The sequence below is a fragment of the Mizuhopecten yessoensis genome, unplaced genomic scaffold (assembly GCF_002113885.1).
Source record: "Mizuhopecten yessoensis strain PY_sf001 unplaced genomic scaffold, ASM211388v2 scaffold5519, whole genome shotgun sequence".
Classification (NCBI taxonomy): domain Eukaryota; kingdom Metazoa; phylum Mollusca; class Bivalvia; order Pectinida; family Pectinidae; genus Mizuhopecten; species Mizuhopecten yessoensis.
The window spans coordinates 1,979,524-1,996,919 of NW_018406089.1; the positions used below are offsets into that span (position 1 = coordinate 1,979,524).

At 33.9% G+C, this 17,396-nt stretch overlaps 1 protein-coding gene across 1 annotated transcript in view; it reads right to left on the reverse strand.

Annotated features, from left to right (window-relative positions):
* LOC110450861 (glutathione synthetase-like) overlaps positions 1-10,515 on the reverse strand; it is an 18,201-nt gene extending 7,686 nt beyond the window's left edge. Inside the window, exons 1-8 of the mRNA XM_021498633.1 lie at positions 10,446-10,515; positions 8,410-8,552; positions 7,634-7,820; positions 5,366-5,441; positions 5,058-5,233; positions 3,059-3,101; positions 2,225-2,298; positions 772-939 (exon numbers count right to left, since the gene is read on the reverse strand). Coding sequence (XP_021354308.1) covers positions 772-939; positions 2,225-2,298; positions 3,059-3,101; positions 5,058-5,233; positions 5,366-5,441; positions 7,634-7,820; positions 8,410-8,497 — 812 coding nt within the window. The 5' untranslated portion in view covers positions 8,498-8,552; positions 10,446-10,515. The remainder of the gene's footprint in view (positions 1-771; positions 940-2,224; positions 2,299-3,058; positions 3,102-5,057; positions 5,234-5,365; positions 5,442-7,633; positions 7,821-8,409; positions 8,553-10,445) is intronic.
* Between the last annotated feature and the right edge of the window lie 6,881 nt (positions 10,516-17,396).

Here is a 17,396-nt window from a genome sequence, read left to right on the forward strand (position 1 = left end):
GTCAGCCACACCATTTGTACAATTTTAAATCCCTGCCTCCCAGGAATGCTTTTGATCAAATATGATTGATATCCAGTGCACAGTTCTACAGAAGAAGTCGTTTGTAGCAATATAGCCAAATTGCCCCCTTTTGGCCCCGCCCCTAAGCCCCCTGAAGAGTCAGCCCCACCATTTGTACAATTTTTAATCACCACCACCTAGGGATGCTTCCAGTCAAATATGGTTGATATCCACTTCTTAGTTCCAGAGAAGAAGTCGCTTAAAGCAATATGGGCAAATTGACCCCTTTTGGCCCCGCCCCTCAGCCCCCTGGGGGGTCAGCCCCACCATTTGTAAAATTTTGAATCCCCACCACCTAGGGATGCTTCCAGTCAAATTTAGTTTAATTCCAACCGGTGGTTAAGAAGAAGAAGTTGTTTAAAGAAATTGTTGACGTACGGACGGACGTACGGACGGACGACGGACGCCACGGTATGGCATAAGCTCACCTTGGTCCTTCGGACCAGGTGAGCTAAAAAGGAGTGTTCTTGGACAGGTCAGTCACATATACATGTACAGGAGTGTACACAGAAAGGGCCTACAGAGCAAGAGGTGCTATACATGATGCATGTATAGACAATGCCTAGAGATACATATGGATATGTACGGAAAGGGTATTGAATTAGACTACGTAAAATACTATAGAGCCTCGTGCTAGTCACACTGATATGTGTGCATTACAATACAGAGCGGTTGTGTCAATCAGAACTCTTTGTAATCACCATTACTTACATGACCAATGCTTTGTCGCTGATCCTATTACTACCTCGCTCTGACATGTCTTTAAAAGTGACATATTTTACAGGAACAGATCTATCACATGTAAACATTTCCACATCCAGTCGTCTCTGATCAAGCGAGTTCCGCTCCGGCTCCGACACTAGGAACAGCACACATGCTCTAGAATACAAATACAACATAACATTACAGAATTGGTATAGATGACAAATCTGTGATGTTCCTAAGGATTTTACTGTGTGGCTCCTCCTCTTCCTCAAATAATACTTTTATGTTTACATAACAAAGTGATGGAAAGATTAATTAGAGGTTGATATTGTATGCTAAAGTTATTTGTAAGACATTCATTGAAATGTGTTTTGCTATTGTGAAGTAATGTAATGACTCCTTTACTGTCTTCTGTTGAGGACAACAAAGGCACATTTTAAAATGTTATCAATGAAATCTTTTCTGTTTTTAATAACAGTAAAAGTAGATTTTTTTAGGGGGGGTTTATACATCATCAGAATATATTAAACACATGCACAAGTATTTTACTAGCCCGAGTTTCCTTTGGCCCTAACACCAGACTTTGACATTTTGACATATATATATATATGTCTGTTGTTGAGCCAGAGCGTGCTGCTTTATATTTATGAAGAGTTATGAGGTTCTGACAAGAAAAATCTACTGTGACACAACACATACCTCACATATATCGATAAATGGATTATTTAATTGATCTATATCAGCTCTTATTATCACCATCAGCTGCTTAATTCTGTCAGTCGAGTATTTGATTTTCAATTGTTCAAAATTTACCAAATGAGCAAACACCATTTTTGTAGGTCATGGGATGACTTTAATTATCAACAAACCATACTGATCTGGACCGAAAACAGAATTTATTATTCTTATTTAGAAGATTTCCAGACTGCGTCTTTTTGTTGATAGGCACTCCCCGATTCGAAATGGTGTCGGAGAATTTCACGTTTTCATATAGCAGTGTGCTCTGCCCCCACACTAGATATCTATATGTCAAAATGTGTAAGTCTTGTGTTCGGGCCAGAGGAAACTCGGGCAAGTATTTTGCATAGCTATGAGATATTAATTGAATTTAATCTATCAACCTGTGTTATATAAATAGAGAAAGAGTGGTTTGTTGAGAATGAGGCTTTCCTGTGTTATGGACACTAAAAAATCTCATACATATAATTATGATCTCTTTTGTTACAGACATGGGATTGCATATGATTCTCTTCTTGATTTTTTTTGGTATACCAACATTAAAATACAGTCTTCACATTGTGTTGCAAGTCATATCTTCAACCATGACATCACTTCTTTGTAAATATCTATTATCTATTTTTTAATTTCGTGTGACATATTTAAATAGTTCTAAACGCGAAAGAAACTGAAAATTATTTATAAAAATTTCGAAGTTAATTCTTGTATGTTAATAAACTACCTTTTATTTCCATAAGCCTTCCATCCTTCGACCAATCCTTGGGCCAGTCCATTGGCAGGGTTGTTTGGAGGTACCTACAGGAAAAACGAGCCAAATTTTATCAATCAAAACAATCATACCTTAGTTTCAAATTATATTTTGAATGAGCATGGAAAGCCATCCTGATAAATGACTTTTTGAGAATACTTTCTGTAATATTGATCACAGCAATAAAACCCGTGATTAGGTTTTTTCATTGTCTTATTTAAGGCAGTTCAGAAGACAGACAATATATACAGTGACAATTAATATGACATTACAAGATGAGAATTTCGCTAACTCTGAACTTGTTAAAAAAATCAAAATTTCATAGAAATTTAATCAAAACTTATCATCAATGTTGTCAACCTGTACTGTACTGTCTGTTTGAAATTCCAGTTTGATTGTGAAAAACATAATCATTAAGCAGTTTGGCATTTTGTACTTTCACTGTATTTGCCAAATTTTGCACAACAAATTAAATCAACTAATTATTAAATAGCAATGATGCATTACAGAAGGGACTATACAATTATGTATCACTGACCAAAATATTGTGGTATTGATACTTATCAATATATAGATTACCCCGGGTAATAGCCCTTATTAATATTGGGGAAACATTTTTCAATATTTCCCTATCTTAAGTATACAATTTATTTTTTTATTTTTTTAGGGGGGGATTAGTTATAATATCTGGTGTTAGGCACTGCTGTCCTAAAATGAAGTTTGAAACGTCTCAAAAATAACATTCTTCTGGTAATAGACAACAATATGTTTTCTCATTATTACAAGGACAGCAAGAAAATAACTTACTTGTGAATCCTCAAACTGTTTCCCAGCAAGTGTTAGAGAGTACCTGAGAAAATTGTGACATGATCAAAATTTATTCTTATCATCTTTACTTTAATATTGTGTAACAAATTAAAATGAAATTTATTCCAAGCTGAAAAGACAGTAATGTTTGTATGGACCAATCATCGAAACAACCGTTTGAAATGTCATTAGAAGGGGTCACAATAAATATCTAAAAGTAGGGTCTGGAACCTTATATATATATATATCTATTCAAACATTAAACTATTCTAAGGAAATGTAAAAATGGGGGAGGGAGAACGATGGTTCTGTATATTTTATCATCTAGTTTATCATTACCAGGTATAATATTAATATGTATTTTTTGCGGAATATTTTACAAAATTAATATATGCAATGTAGTTTTTAGTATTAAGAGTTGATTAAAAGTATTTTAAAGTAAATAAAATAGAGATACCTGTATATCTATATAAGTCAATGTTTACCTGCCGACATAAATGGAAACACCAAAAAACCCATTCCAAATGTATTTCCAGCCTTGTTCTTATTTCATAAAATGAATTTTAAATTCCAAACAGCAAAAAAGGTTGACATTTAATTTTTTCCCCAAAGTTCACATTTATCATACATATGCCAATAATGAAAACTTTAACTTTAATAGTTGGAAAATTTCCCCAAATACCATGAAATAATATTGCAAGAATTTGCAATAATTTTATCAAATATTTAATGAAATTTAAGGTGGCTCCACACATCGTCATCAGTGTCCATTTTTGTGACGTACTTCCGGAAAAAGTACAGCTCGGACTCAATTATCTCGAACTAAATGTGCATGTACACAGTGCCGTCATTTCCGTATTGTGTATCGGGCCTTTCAATGCCGTAATGTAAATTATAGCAACACCTGGTAAACAATAGTACTCGTACGTGACGATGATACATGTATGTCAACTCCACATTTTGAGATTTTGTTGGAAAATCACACGTACTTAAGATATAAAGCTTCTAATACAAAGACATAAACTGACTCACAGGAAGACACTGACATAAGATCAGACGAATTCAAGAAGGTCATAATTTAATGTTATATATGTGACGCATGGAATGCAGACTGTTTATGTACCGACCTCACATGTGCATATCACATCCTTACACGAGTTTACAAGCTTGATGTCGTTACAATTTTCACTATTGAGCAAGTTTCGCTCTGTTGATTAAATCATTTCAACAAATGCAGTACACTAACTCTGTGAAAATAGTGTTTTTTAAAATATCAAGATCCCTATTAAAATGCATATGTGGGTTGCACGTGCGAACGGCATACCATGCGATAGCCTCTGGTCACATATGTACCCGACATGTAAATATATACCGTGCGTTATTGGGCTATGACGTCCAAAGTGTACATGACTGAAAGTAATTTGGTTCCATAAAAGAACAATAAATTGACGACTTTGATATCCTAATTTTTAATAGATTTCCAGCACTTTTGATATATGTAAAAAGAGATACCAATTGTCATTGTGTAAAACTCTGTCCTTATCTTTGTTTCCTGTTTGCTTTTAGCTTGTAGATAATCATTTTAATCCGTATAATTTCAATGTTGTTGTTTTTTTTATATATTTTGCAATAAATAACATATTTGTAGGGTTAATTAGCAATGCTTCTTTTAATTTTTTCATTGTTGTTTTTGTTCCGAACAATGCCACACACAAAAAGAAACCTAAAATATTAAAATTGAAGAAAAACTCAATTTTTGGGTATGTTTTCCAAAAAAGTCCCAAATCCATAGGAATGCTTAGATTTCCATAAAATCAACTCTACATAGTTGCATAACCATTGTATAAAAGTTTCAACGAATTTTGCTGGTAAATTGCGAAAGTGTGGAGCCTCCTTAATTCCTCATGTCTCTGAAACCCTAAGTAGATTCATCACAAACAAGTCACACATAATGAACCTGGTGATATTAGGTAATCAATAAGTCTGTGGTGATACATACCGATGTACATTAAAGAGAGGTGATACCAGACCAGCAAAGCTAGCCGCTATCATGTTAAATTCTATCTGTTTCATCTGTACAGTTTCTGGTACTGAGGCTGGGGCTGAAGCGTCAATAGGACTGCTCTGTTTCACATCCATCATAAAGTCATTACGGAACAAACCAAGGCTTATAGGCTGGAAATACAAAAATGTTCTCTGTGTAAAAATATTCATGGTTTTCGTGGTTGCTATGGAATTTAATTGATATAGATGACAGATGTTTGTAACCAATCAAATTTATTTATTTTAGGTTCCATGACAACTCACCTGTGTAACACCTTCCTCAGTCACCACTTGTAAAATGTCCCACAGGCGCTTATTAAAGTCGTCAACTTTTACTACACTGGAAAATATATGATGTTTTTTGGAAATAAAACAATAGACAGTAAGTCAAGTCCTCAATAGATGGATGACAAACTAGCCAGACATCAGAAAATGTTTAAGTACAGTTAATTCTTGCAGTTGTGAAACATTTGGAGTATTTGATTTAGTGACACTTAACATTCACAAGAGGCTCAATGAGCCTAAATCATTCACCTGGTTTTAATCTCACACTTGTAAACTTGAAAGTGGGCTGAAATGTTTGGTTCAAAAGGATCTATTAAAAGATTTAAACATGTGACACATGTGACTTGAAAGCCAAACAAGGACATTAAGTTGAACAGACTTTATAGCCTGTCATACCAGCATACTTCTGGCCAAATATCATTACCCTGGACCTTTAGATTATTGTGAAGTTGTTTAAAGATTTTAACATAATCGACCCCTGTGACCTTGCAAATGGGTGAAGGTCATTCATTTGAACAAACTTGGTAACCCTTTATCCCAGCATGTTACTGGACAAATATCATCACCTTGATCCTTTTGGTTATGAAGACAAAGTTGTTTACAGTTTTCAATATATTTGACCCCTGTGACCTTGAATATAAGTCAAGGTCATTCATTTGACAACTTGGTAGCCATTCATCCCAGCATGTATTTGGGAAAATATCAACACCCTACGCATCTTGGTTATTCAGAAGAAATTGTTTAAAGGTTTTAAACATACTTGACCTCTGTGATCTTGAACAAAAGTCAAGGTCATTCATTTGAAACAAACTTGGTAGCCCTTCATCCCAGCATATGACTGGCCAAATATCATCACCCTAGGCCTCTTGGTTTTTCAGGAGAAGTTGTTTAAAGGTTTTGAACCCTGTGACCTTAAATACAAGTCAAGGTCATTCATTTGAACAAATTTGGTAGCTCTTTATCCCAGCATGTTACTGGCCAAATATCATCATCCTAGGTCTTTTTGTTACTGAGAAGAAGTTGTTTAAAATAAAAAGTTGACGTCGTACCGACGGAAGACGAACGTAGCACCGTGGCAAAAGCTCACTTGTCCTTCGGGACTTGTTCCAGAAACTAATGGTTAGGATATTGCAGCATGCAAATGAAATCTATGCAAATTATGACGAAAATATTCTCACAAAAAGTGAAATTTATCTAAACAAACTTGACACACTTGTACCAAGAAAGCTACTATAACAGGCTCAATATCATGTAACTCTATTTAATGTTATTGGTGCTTGTTGAAGATTTAGATTTGAATTTTGTGTACTTCAAAGTTGGTTGAAGTCAATTAATTGATAATCTTTGGATAGTTTGTGTAAAGCAAGCAAAAAATTGTACATGCCAAATATTACTCCTGAAGTAATCATTGCGACCAAACAAGTTTGTTCATATCATTTATTTACAATCAAACATATTTGATAGTCCTTTACTACCATAATCTACATACCAAATATCATAATCATGAATCTCATCAATCTTTAACCATTTCAAAAAGGTTATTTTAAACATATTTGACACATGTGACCTTGAAAGTGAACCAATGTCATAAATTTGACCAAAACTGATGGTCCTTTAATTTACCTACACAGGATACAGGTCACATTTCATTACCTTAAGCCTCTTTATTATTCTTTAGAAGTTGTTTGAATATTTTCACTTCTTTACCCCCTGTGACCTTGAAAGTAGGTCAAGGTCATTCATTTGAACACACTTGGTAACACTTAATCTGAACTAGTACCAGACGAATATCCTGCACTGATCGAGGTGTTTTTATTATTCAGAAGCTGTTTATAAAGGTTCAAATACATCTGAACCGTGTGACCTTGAAAGTGGGTCAAGGTAAATGATTTAAAAAGCGATTCTAGACCTCTTGATTATTCAGAAGACGCTGTTTACAGAAATTAACATAGAACAGAGACTGGATGAAAAAAAGGACCCTGGGTTATGGCAAAAGCTCACTTGCCTTATGGTCGGGATTTTTGACAGATTTTATAAATTAATATACAGCTAGATTGTTATTTTGACTTTGACCTTTGTGCCAAAACTTTAAAATAACTTTTAATTTGCAATTTTATCCCAAATCAAATTTCCCTCCAAAGTTGTTTGTGGGGGGGTTAACAGGAACATAACATAAGAACAAAATCCTAATCACATGTCAAAAACTCTGGTGATTGATTTACCAGAAAATGTCAAAATAAAACTCACTTGCTCAAACATTTTTCTAGGAATTCAAAGTCATGTGCCACCATGTGCATCAGTTTGTTGAAATGTGGTTGTATGGCCTTCACCTTGGCTAGAGCCTCTCGTGGTACCAGCGACGGAAAAAGAGTAAACGGAGCATATTGCACTGTCTCTGAATTGCCTGGTGATTCTGCTGTCCGCATTAGTACACCTGTCAGTGCAACACAATTAGACATCTCACTTTAATGATTTACTTGTTATACACAAGACAAGCTATCTTCTTAATCATGACATAGGTTTCAAACCTGTTGTACGTACCAGGGCCAAAATGTGTCAGCAGAACCTATAAAGAGGGTCTAAGGCAATTGCATTCAGAATTTTTTAATTATTGATCGCAATTGTTTATGTCTTTTAAGCTTATATATATGTCTTTAATGTATATATGATTTCTTTTGAAGCATTTGGCAAAAAACACTAATTGTTTACCTAAGCCAGACCCATGATTTTAACTTTTTAATTAAAAAATCTTGAGAGAAAATACTTCATTGTATTTAATATAAATGTTACATTTTTTTTACTGATTTTAAAAAATACCTTGAATCTATGTTTCACTACATATAGGAAAGTCATGTTCAGGAAAACAATAAATGTTATAGGCTTTAACTCATTCACTCTTGAAATTTCATAATAAACTATTCCAACCTTTGATTTGGAAGAGTTCAAATGTGTTTTCAGGGGTGAATGAGTGGATCAGTCATCTAGCTAGACTGTCTCTCAAAACAAATCTGTGTACTACAAACCGTGTAATAATGCATGCTCCTTTGTTTTCTTGATGATTTCTTGAATCTTCTTTTCATTCAGAGAAATTTGATCTAATACTGTTGCCATTTTGTGAGATTCTTGACAAACGCCTCAGCTCATAGGTCTTAAGAAACTGGAGGGTCTGTAAATATAAGAAAGTTTTCCATAAAAATAATAATTAAGAGACAAATTTTACCATATGGGCCTGCACAAAGTGATTTAATTAAAACTCTCCTTGATAAAAATGCTCTAAATATATCTGTTAGTCACTGTAATCTGATCCTGTGCACGGTGAAACTTTTACCGGACAGCTAAATGTTCACCTATCACTCATTGACAAAAGTTTCATCATTCACATGAAACTAGCTTGTACATTTAATTCAATGCACTGATATTCACTGTCATGATATATTTGTCTTCATTATGGAAGACAAAATAAGTGAAAGAAAAATTGAGGCAAACATCATTTCTAAGTTAATAAGTCTTTCTTTTTCTTTTTTAAGGAAAATTGAGGAATTTGTTGTCTCACATATTACCTGATTTTAGACATTTTTACACATAGATGTCTTATAATGTCCACACTATATATACACTGGACATCTAGCTGTCAAAATGCCAAAATCTGCTGTTTGTGCCTGAGGATAGTCCATCTAGTCTCATTCATAATATCTCGGTTCATAGTATTTTAGGGGTTAAAGTGCATGTTTTCTGTAGATGGTGAAGAATCTTTTTCAAATAGAACCCATACTTGCCAATTAAGTCTCCCTGTTTTGGCGAAAGGCTCAATTCACATATAAACAAAGTTCTCTTTGAAGCTAAATTTTGTATGATTATAATGCATGATTCAATAATCTGGGTTGAAAATAGTGTTGTTTCAGGGGGCGAAGATTAAGAAAAAGAAATGTAGAGGAACTGGACTTGGCCAATTCTTTGCGACCAAGCTACATTATTTATGTAGCCTTTTTTTCCAGAGCATGATATACGATATAACTCGGAGATGCGCTCACTAGTTCATCAATGTCAAGCAAGATTATTGGCTGGATGGGTGTGTGCCTGCATGTAACACGGCAGCTAGTGTAGTGACCTGTGGTATCAAGTAAGGCCAGTAACTGATGGTTAGGGAAGGTGAGTTGGTTTACAGGGAGAATCCATGGGATTCCCCTGGCCAAGTGTCCGGATGAGACTTCTCAGATCGGGGAATAATGTAACAGCCAAGGAATAGTAGACAGAAATACTGCCTTACAGGCAAGTTTAAGTTGTTACAGTGATAATTCACCCAAGAGCATGCTCACTATAGTTCAGCCGAAGTCTCCTCTGGCCCTAGCCTGACACCACACTTAGACATTATAGATGTCTTGAACTCATGATCTGTCAAAATGTGTAAGTCTGGTGTCAGGGCCAGAAGAAACTCAGGCTGACTATAGTTCAAGAATGTTGAGCATAGTCAGTGGAAAATGGCTGGATAGGTTCTACCATGCATGTTACACAGCCGAGTTCGGAGGGTACTGGGTTCGATCTCGGTCTGGCTGTGCATATTTCCTCTCCTGTTACAAGTTTGTTATACACATGTTATTGTACGGATTTTATAAAAAGATGTTCGACCATGGTAAGCAGCTCATGATCCACTTCCACGATATACGAACTTTATCTAGAATGGACATAATAAATCAGCAACATGTATTATTGACTTTCCCACAAATACCGTTATGTTTTTGCATACAAATTGGGTAACGTTTCTAGATGGCATTTACTATACAAAGGGCACAGGATATAACAACTTAATAAGCACCCCGTTCAGACCGAGTTAAACTCTAAAAGGGCGAATAGAATGTAAGATGATGTGCTCATTATCCGAGTAAACTATTATCGATAGATATATGATCTGTTTCTTATTTTCAATAGATTAATTGACCGAATTACAAACACCTGTTTATAACTGGCAATGTGCTAATATAAAATCAAATAAGTGTTTTTGTATATTTGTGTAAATTAAGTCGAATTATAATTATAAAATACTCAATACGTGTGTACATACCTTAACTCCCGTCTTTACTCCCAACCATGTTCTCCTTATTCAACTCAATGTATTCTATACGTAAAACGAAAGTAAACTGTTCCTTCGGAAGCTCTTGGATTTTATATATCAACAATGACAGATACAAAATTCAGAATACACACTTTAAATGGAATGTAACAGCGTTGGTAATTTCAATACTGTTTTAAAATAACTGATAGTATATAACATGTATTTTGTAGATATTTCTACATTTTAAAGAAATTAAAATGATTATATATCGGCATTAAAATGCCTGCTATTGTTAAAAAACAGAACAGAAAATATAATAATGTCTACTGTCGTTGTAAGAGTTACGACCCTTTGGACGAATTTTTATTTCAAGTTATTTTCCTGAAACAAAATTGGGATTTGATTTGTTTTAATGCACAGATTTTCCAAAAAACAAAATCGTATGTGATGTATACCATATTACAGACATATGTACGCTTTTGCATCTGGGTATCAATAGTACGTGCGTACGTGTCTATACACTTCAGTGTATACGTGAGGCAGTATCTTATATATATATACAATTATCGATTTTTTTAGAGCAACCTGCTCCTTTACAATGAATATTACATACATACATGTATATACATATACCCACGTCAATTATACAAGTAAAACACCAGGTGCATTAATGCGCACGATAAACATAAAAATAACAAATAGAAACAATTAACAAAACGCATTGGAAGAAAACATAAGGCACAATCTACAAAAAAAAAAATCAAGAAAATAAAAATAATAATAAAACATATGTATTTTATTATTATTTATTCGTGTAAAACGCAATTTTCATGAAACCCTGAAATGTAAAAAGCCGCCATTTTGACTCCAATGCACAAAGTCTGTGACGTCATGTACTTGTCCTATCCGTGACGTCACAATTGAAACAATTGAATCTTACAACAAAACACAGGGCTGATAGGTCATATTACATAGGTTAATACGCAAAAAATATGACATAGGTATATTCACTGGATAACACAGTACATTATGTGATTAAAACGTTGATTGTATGTTTTCCCAGCAAATCCAGAGTTGATTGATGACCTGACGTGGCTACATGTATCTCGCCCTATGGGCTGACAAGCTGATCTTTTCCGTCTTAAAAGGAAGACACACCTGTGAAGGGTGGAGTAATCTCCCCCCTTACCCTGTTGACCATGTCATATTCACAACGCGATTTTGAAATTACAGGCTCATTGCATTGCTGGCGTTGATTATATATTAATATATATAGTGCATTAAATAAATTGTTGACGAACGTTATTGCAATGTCGACATGTCTGGGGAATCCCCCGTTTCATTGGAAATAGGCTTTTATCTTTGTGTGATATGAAGGTCGAGGTTTTGATTATGCTCATAAAATTAATGTGCCTAATTATTGTTTCGTTGTCACAACCTCTGTTTTCGCTTTAATGACATGAAATTACTAGCATATGAACCTGATTTACATGACGCTCAACCTTCCGGAACACCCGTTCCGGTATTCTCCTGGTAATTTTTGCATGTGTATCCATGTAACTATTTCCTTTGTTCATATTGTCTCTATAATAGTTTTATCGATTTTGAGTTCGAGTTATGGTTTTGTTAACTCTTCGGTATTCCCTTCTTGATGTTTTTTTGTAACTGGTAAATATGCTAAAATGTCCTTGGGTTACTGCTTTTGACTGTCTATTTATTGATATAAGCTATAAAAAGCTAATAGTTTTTGTCACATTGGAACTGTATATTAAAAGTTTTATCGAGAGAAAAAAAGCAAAATAAAATTACAGAAAACAAATATTTTATTGATGCAGATTTCTAATAAACAAATAACAAAAAAAAAAACCGCAATAGTAGCGTATAGGCCCATATTGACGTTAATTGTCATCTGAGTTAAAATGCAACTTTTATTTATAAATATGATGTGACAAAGAATAAAAGTACATTGTACATGTAGCCATCAACGTCGTTTTGAGTGTGGATTAGCGTTTACTAGTGATGTTGGAGAGTTATAGATCTAGTAAATATCAGTAAAATGATAAAATAATACTACAATAAAATAACATTTCCCTCTAAAGGGAGGATAGTTAAACTGAAATAATATGATTAGAATTCTTACCAAGTGTTGATTACTTCCCACTGAAAATTAACAAAACATACAATATTAACCGTCAATAAACATTATCACCTGACCGGAAGGGGGGTAAATGGATTTCCCAATTTTGATAAACCACCTTTAAAGGTAGGGTCAACGCCTTGGGAGATTTAACATTAACGTCGGCCCTCGCTTGGAATTTCAAAACAAGATAATTCATTGACTTACACCTGTGTGGGTGTTAAAGGTGCGGTGATACAATTCCTCCTAGAGCATTTATATGACACAATTACTATAACATTATATCATCATTATGTGTAACCTATTTCAACTGTTATTTTGATACCGAATATAACACTATTTTAAGAAAGTGTCGTTCTTTTTTTCTAATTCTTTAGCAGAAAAATATGTGAAATTTTATTCATAATGAGACGTACTTTACATAGTTCTAAAATGAGTCTATATCTTATACTTGCTGAGAAGTTGGCTACCAATAATATCTTTCAATATCAGGAATTCCCCAAAAAATGACAACCGGTAATTTTGCCATATAATACTTTTGATTGAAAAAAAGAAAAACATAACTTTCTTTCCACTTTTCCTTTAACTTGTTTTTCTTCTTGACCGTAGGTCCCTGGGTCTTGATATTTTGCAAGAAGGTTGTTCATGTTAATTGATTTAAGTTTTGCAAAAGTTGATGAGATGACCATGACCTTCGTTTAAGGTCACAAAAATCAATAAAATAAAAAAATTGTATTGGGATTTTAGAGTTAACGATATAAAATAATATTCCTTCATATTTTGTTTAATGAATGGGCAATAGGTAAAATAAAATAATAACTAGAACTGTAAGCCAAAGGCTAACTTATACCCCCGCTCCTATATAAACCAGAACTGTAAGTCTAACTAAGGCAAAGCATTGCAAATCAATCCATAGTCTCCAACTAGTAATTATTTAAGTGTATAGGTCACTGACAGACTTCCTGTACTACCCCTCCCCCCATTTTAAAACATTGCATACCAAATCTTGTTAGCCCAGATTAACCAGTTTTGCTGAAATCGTCCTAGTAGTTAAGGAAGAGTTGTCCAGACAAAGTTTTTTAAACATAATTCCATAACTAAAAATCTAAACCTTAAGTAATTCTCCAGAGGAAAGATTACTTTGTCAGAATAAATATTCATGAGTTATTACTGCTGCACATAACTTAAAGACATGCGTAGCATAATAAAGTGTTTTGGTATGATGCACAAAAACAGAAAATGTATCGGCATTTACCATAATATACATTGATAATCAAATCTTCCTGATTATGTAAAATTGGGCATTGATCATATTTGGCATGCTAATAAAGTATTTTACCGGTTTTGATATTACATAAAAATGATTATGCAGACAGAATATATATTTGGAAAGTTTTTAAAGAAATTTTAAATATAGACTACCAGTGTAACTATATAGGCAAGTTGACAATGTTGGTTATATTTTAAATTTTGTGAAAATTTGCATGTTTTTCTAATTAAAAGTATCACTACGCTTGCTTCATGCATACCAATATGACATATTAAGTATCAAAATAACAGTAATTATATACACTATACACCATCATAGCTCATTTTCAAAATAACATTCGCCTGTGACATTTATCTGTCATTTTCAACCTGGTGTTGTGCAAGGAGGTCCACTATGGTTATTAGTAGTAATTATGAATAATCATTTATGCAGTTATTGATCATTCTATATATGGCAAAAGAATAAAAGAAATCGAAGTGGGGGCCAAATGTTGACCCCATCCTTGGGCCTTTCCATCTAAAAAAAAGAATATGATTCTAGCATATCTGGGTATGAGGAAGAAGATTATTAAGTTGTGAAATTTTAACCAATCTGAATCTCATCACTTATGGCTCCGTCACTCAGGCCCCTGGCGAGTCAGACTTCCTCATCACTGGTTGATGATTACCCACAAATTAAAGCGCGCCCAGCAGTGTGATGTAGACAAATAGAAGTCAGTATTTTGAAGGTTTTTACCCACTTATCTCCCCGTCCCTCAACCCCATCTCGATTATAGATTCTGATCCGTACCTCAGGCTAATAAGTACCACCAAGAATCATCAAAATATCACCGAGGTTGTTGCAAAGAGAAGTCGAAAATGTGATTGTTAACGCACGACGACGGGCGAAAGGCGATCGCAATGTCACCCGAGTGACCTAACAATAAAACAAAACACAAAGGAAACCATATCTGCTGAACTTTAATGAAAACAAAGTATGAAAAAAACACCACAAAAAACCAACCAATGTTTTTATAAAAAAAAACGCGGCATTAATTTGGATTCGAACAATAGACTCCTTATCACTATATAGGTCGCTTTAACTATATAGGGTACATGATCAGCGATAGTTCCATGTATGGAAAACTAATGTAAAATTATAAAGTTTTTTGCAAGCAGTAAGATAGAAATCCTTAGCTGACTGGTAAAATGTAGAAGATCACAACAGAGACTAATAGAATCTATTACCCAGTGTGATGTAGATTAATATAATCTATTACTCCAGTGTGATGTAGACTTATATGATCTATTACTCCAGTGTGATGTAGACTTATATGATCTATTACTCCAGTGTAATGTGGACCAATATAATCTATTACTCCAGTGTGACGTAAACTTATATGATCTATTACTCCAGTGTGATGTAGACTAATATAATCTATTACACAAGGGTGATGTGGACCAATATAATCTATTACTCCAGTGTGAAGTGGACCAATATAATCTATTACTCCTGTGTGATGTAGACTTATATAATCTATTACTACTGTGTGATGTAGACTAGTATAATCTATTACTCCAGTGTGATGTAGACTAGTATAATCTATTATTCCAGTGTGACATAGACTTATATGATCTATTACTCCAGTGTGACGTAGACTTATATGATCTATTACTCCTGTGTGATGTGGACTAATAGAATCTATTACTCCAGTGTGACATAGACTTATATGATCTATTACTCCAGTGTGATGTAGACTAAGAGAATCTATTACTCCAGTGTGATGTAGACTAGTATAATCTATTACTCCAGTGTGACGTAGACTTATCTGATCTATTACTCCAGTGTGATGTAGACTAATATAATCTATTACTCCAGTGTGACGTAGACTTATCTGATCTATTACTCCAGTGTGATGTAGACTAATATAATCTATTACTCCTGTGTGATGTAGATTAATAGAATCTATTACTCCTGTGTGATGTAGACTAATATAATCTTCTACTCCTGTGTGATGTAGACTAATATCATCTATTACTCATGTGTGATGTGGACTTATATAATCTATTACTCCTGTGTGATGTAGACTAATATAATCTATTACTCCTGTGTGATGTGGACTAATAGAATCTATTACTCCAGTGTGACGTAGACTTATATGATCTATTACTCCAGTGTGATGTGGACTAGTATAATCTATTACACCAGTGTGACATAGACTTATATGATCTATTACTCCAGTGTGATGTAGACTAATATAATCTTCTACTCCTGTGTGATGTAGACTAATATAATCTTTTACTCCTGTGTGATGTAGATTAATAGAATCTATTACTCCTGTGTGATGTAGACTAATATAATCTTTTACTCCTGTGTGATGTAGACTAATATCATCTATTACTCATGTGTGATGTGGACTTATATAATCTATTACTCCTGTGTGATGTAGACTAACATAATCTTTTACTCCTGTGTGATGTAGATTAATAGAATCTATTACTCCTGTGTGATGTAGACTAATATAATCTATTACTCCAGTGTGATGTAGACTATTATAATCTATAACTCCTTTGTGATGTAGACTAATATAACCTATTACTCCAGTGTGATGTAGACTAATATAATCTATTACTCTTGTGTGATGTAGACTAATATAATCTATTACTCAAGTGTGATGTAGACTAATCTTTTACTTCAGTGTGATGTAGACTTATATAATATATTACTCCTGTGTTATGTAGACTAATATAACCTTTTACTCCTGTGTGATGTAGACTAATATAATCTATTACTCCAGTGTGATGTAGATTAATAGAATCTATTACTCCTGTGTGATGTAGACTAATAGAATCTTTTACTCCAGTGTGATGTGGACTAATAAAAGCTATTACTCATGTGTGATGTAGACTTGTATAATCTATAACTCAAGTGTAAAGTAGACTTATAGAATATATTACTCCAGTGTGATGTAGACTTATATAATCTATTTCTCCAGTGTGATGTGGACTAATATAATCTTTTACTCCAGTGTGATGTAGACTAATATAATCTATTACTCCTGTGTGATGTAGATTAATAGAATGTATTACTCCTGTGTGATGTAGACTAATAGAATCTATTACTCCAGTGTGATGTAGACTATTATAATCTATAACCCCTTTGTGATGTAGACTAATATAATCTATTACTCCTGTGTGATGTGGACTTATATGATCTATTACTCAAGTGTGATGTAGACTTATATAATCTATTACTCCAGTGTGACGTAGGCTTATATGATCTATTACTCCAGTGTGACGTAGACTAATATAATCAATTTCTCCTGTGTGATGTAGACTAGTCTATTACTCCTGTGTGATGTAGACTTATATAATCAATTACTCCTGTGTGATGTGGACCAATATAATCTATTACTCCTGTGTGATGTAGACCAATATAATCTATTACTCCTGTGTGATGTAGACTTATATAATCAATTACTCTTGTGTGATGTAGACTAATCTATTACTCCTTTGTGATGTAGACTAATAAAATCTATTACTCCTGTGTGATGTAGACCAATATAATCTATTAC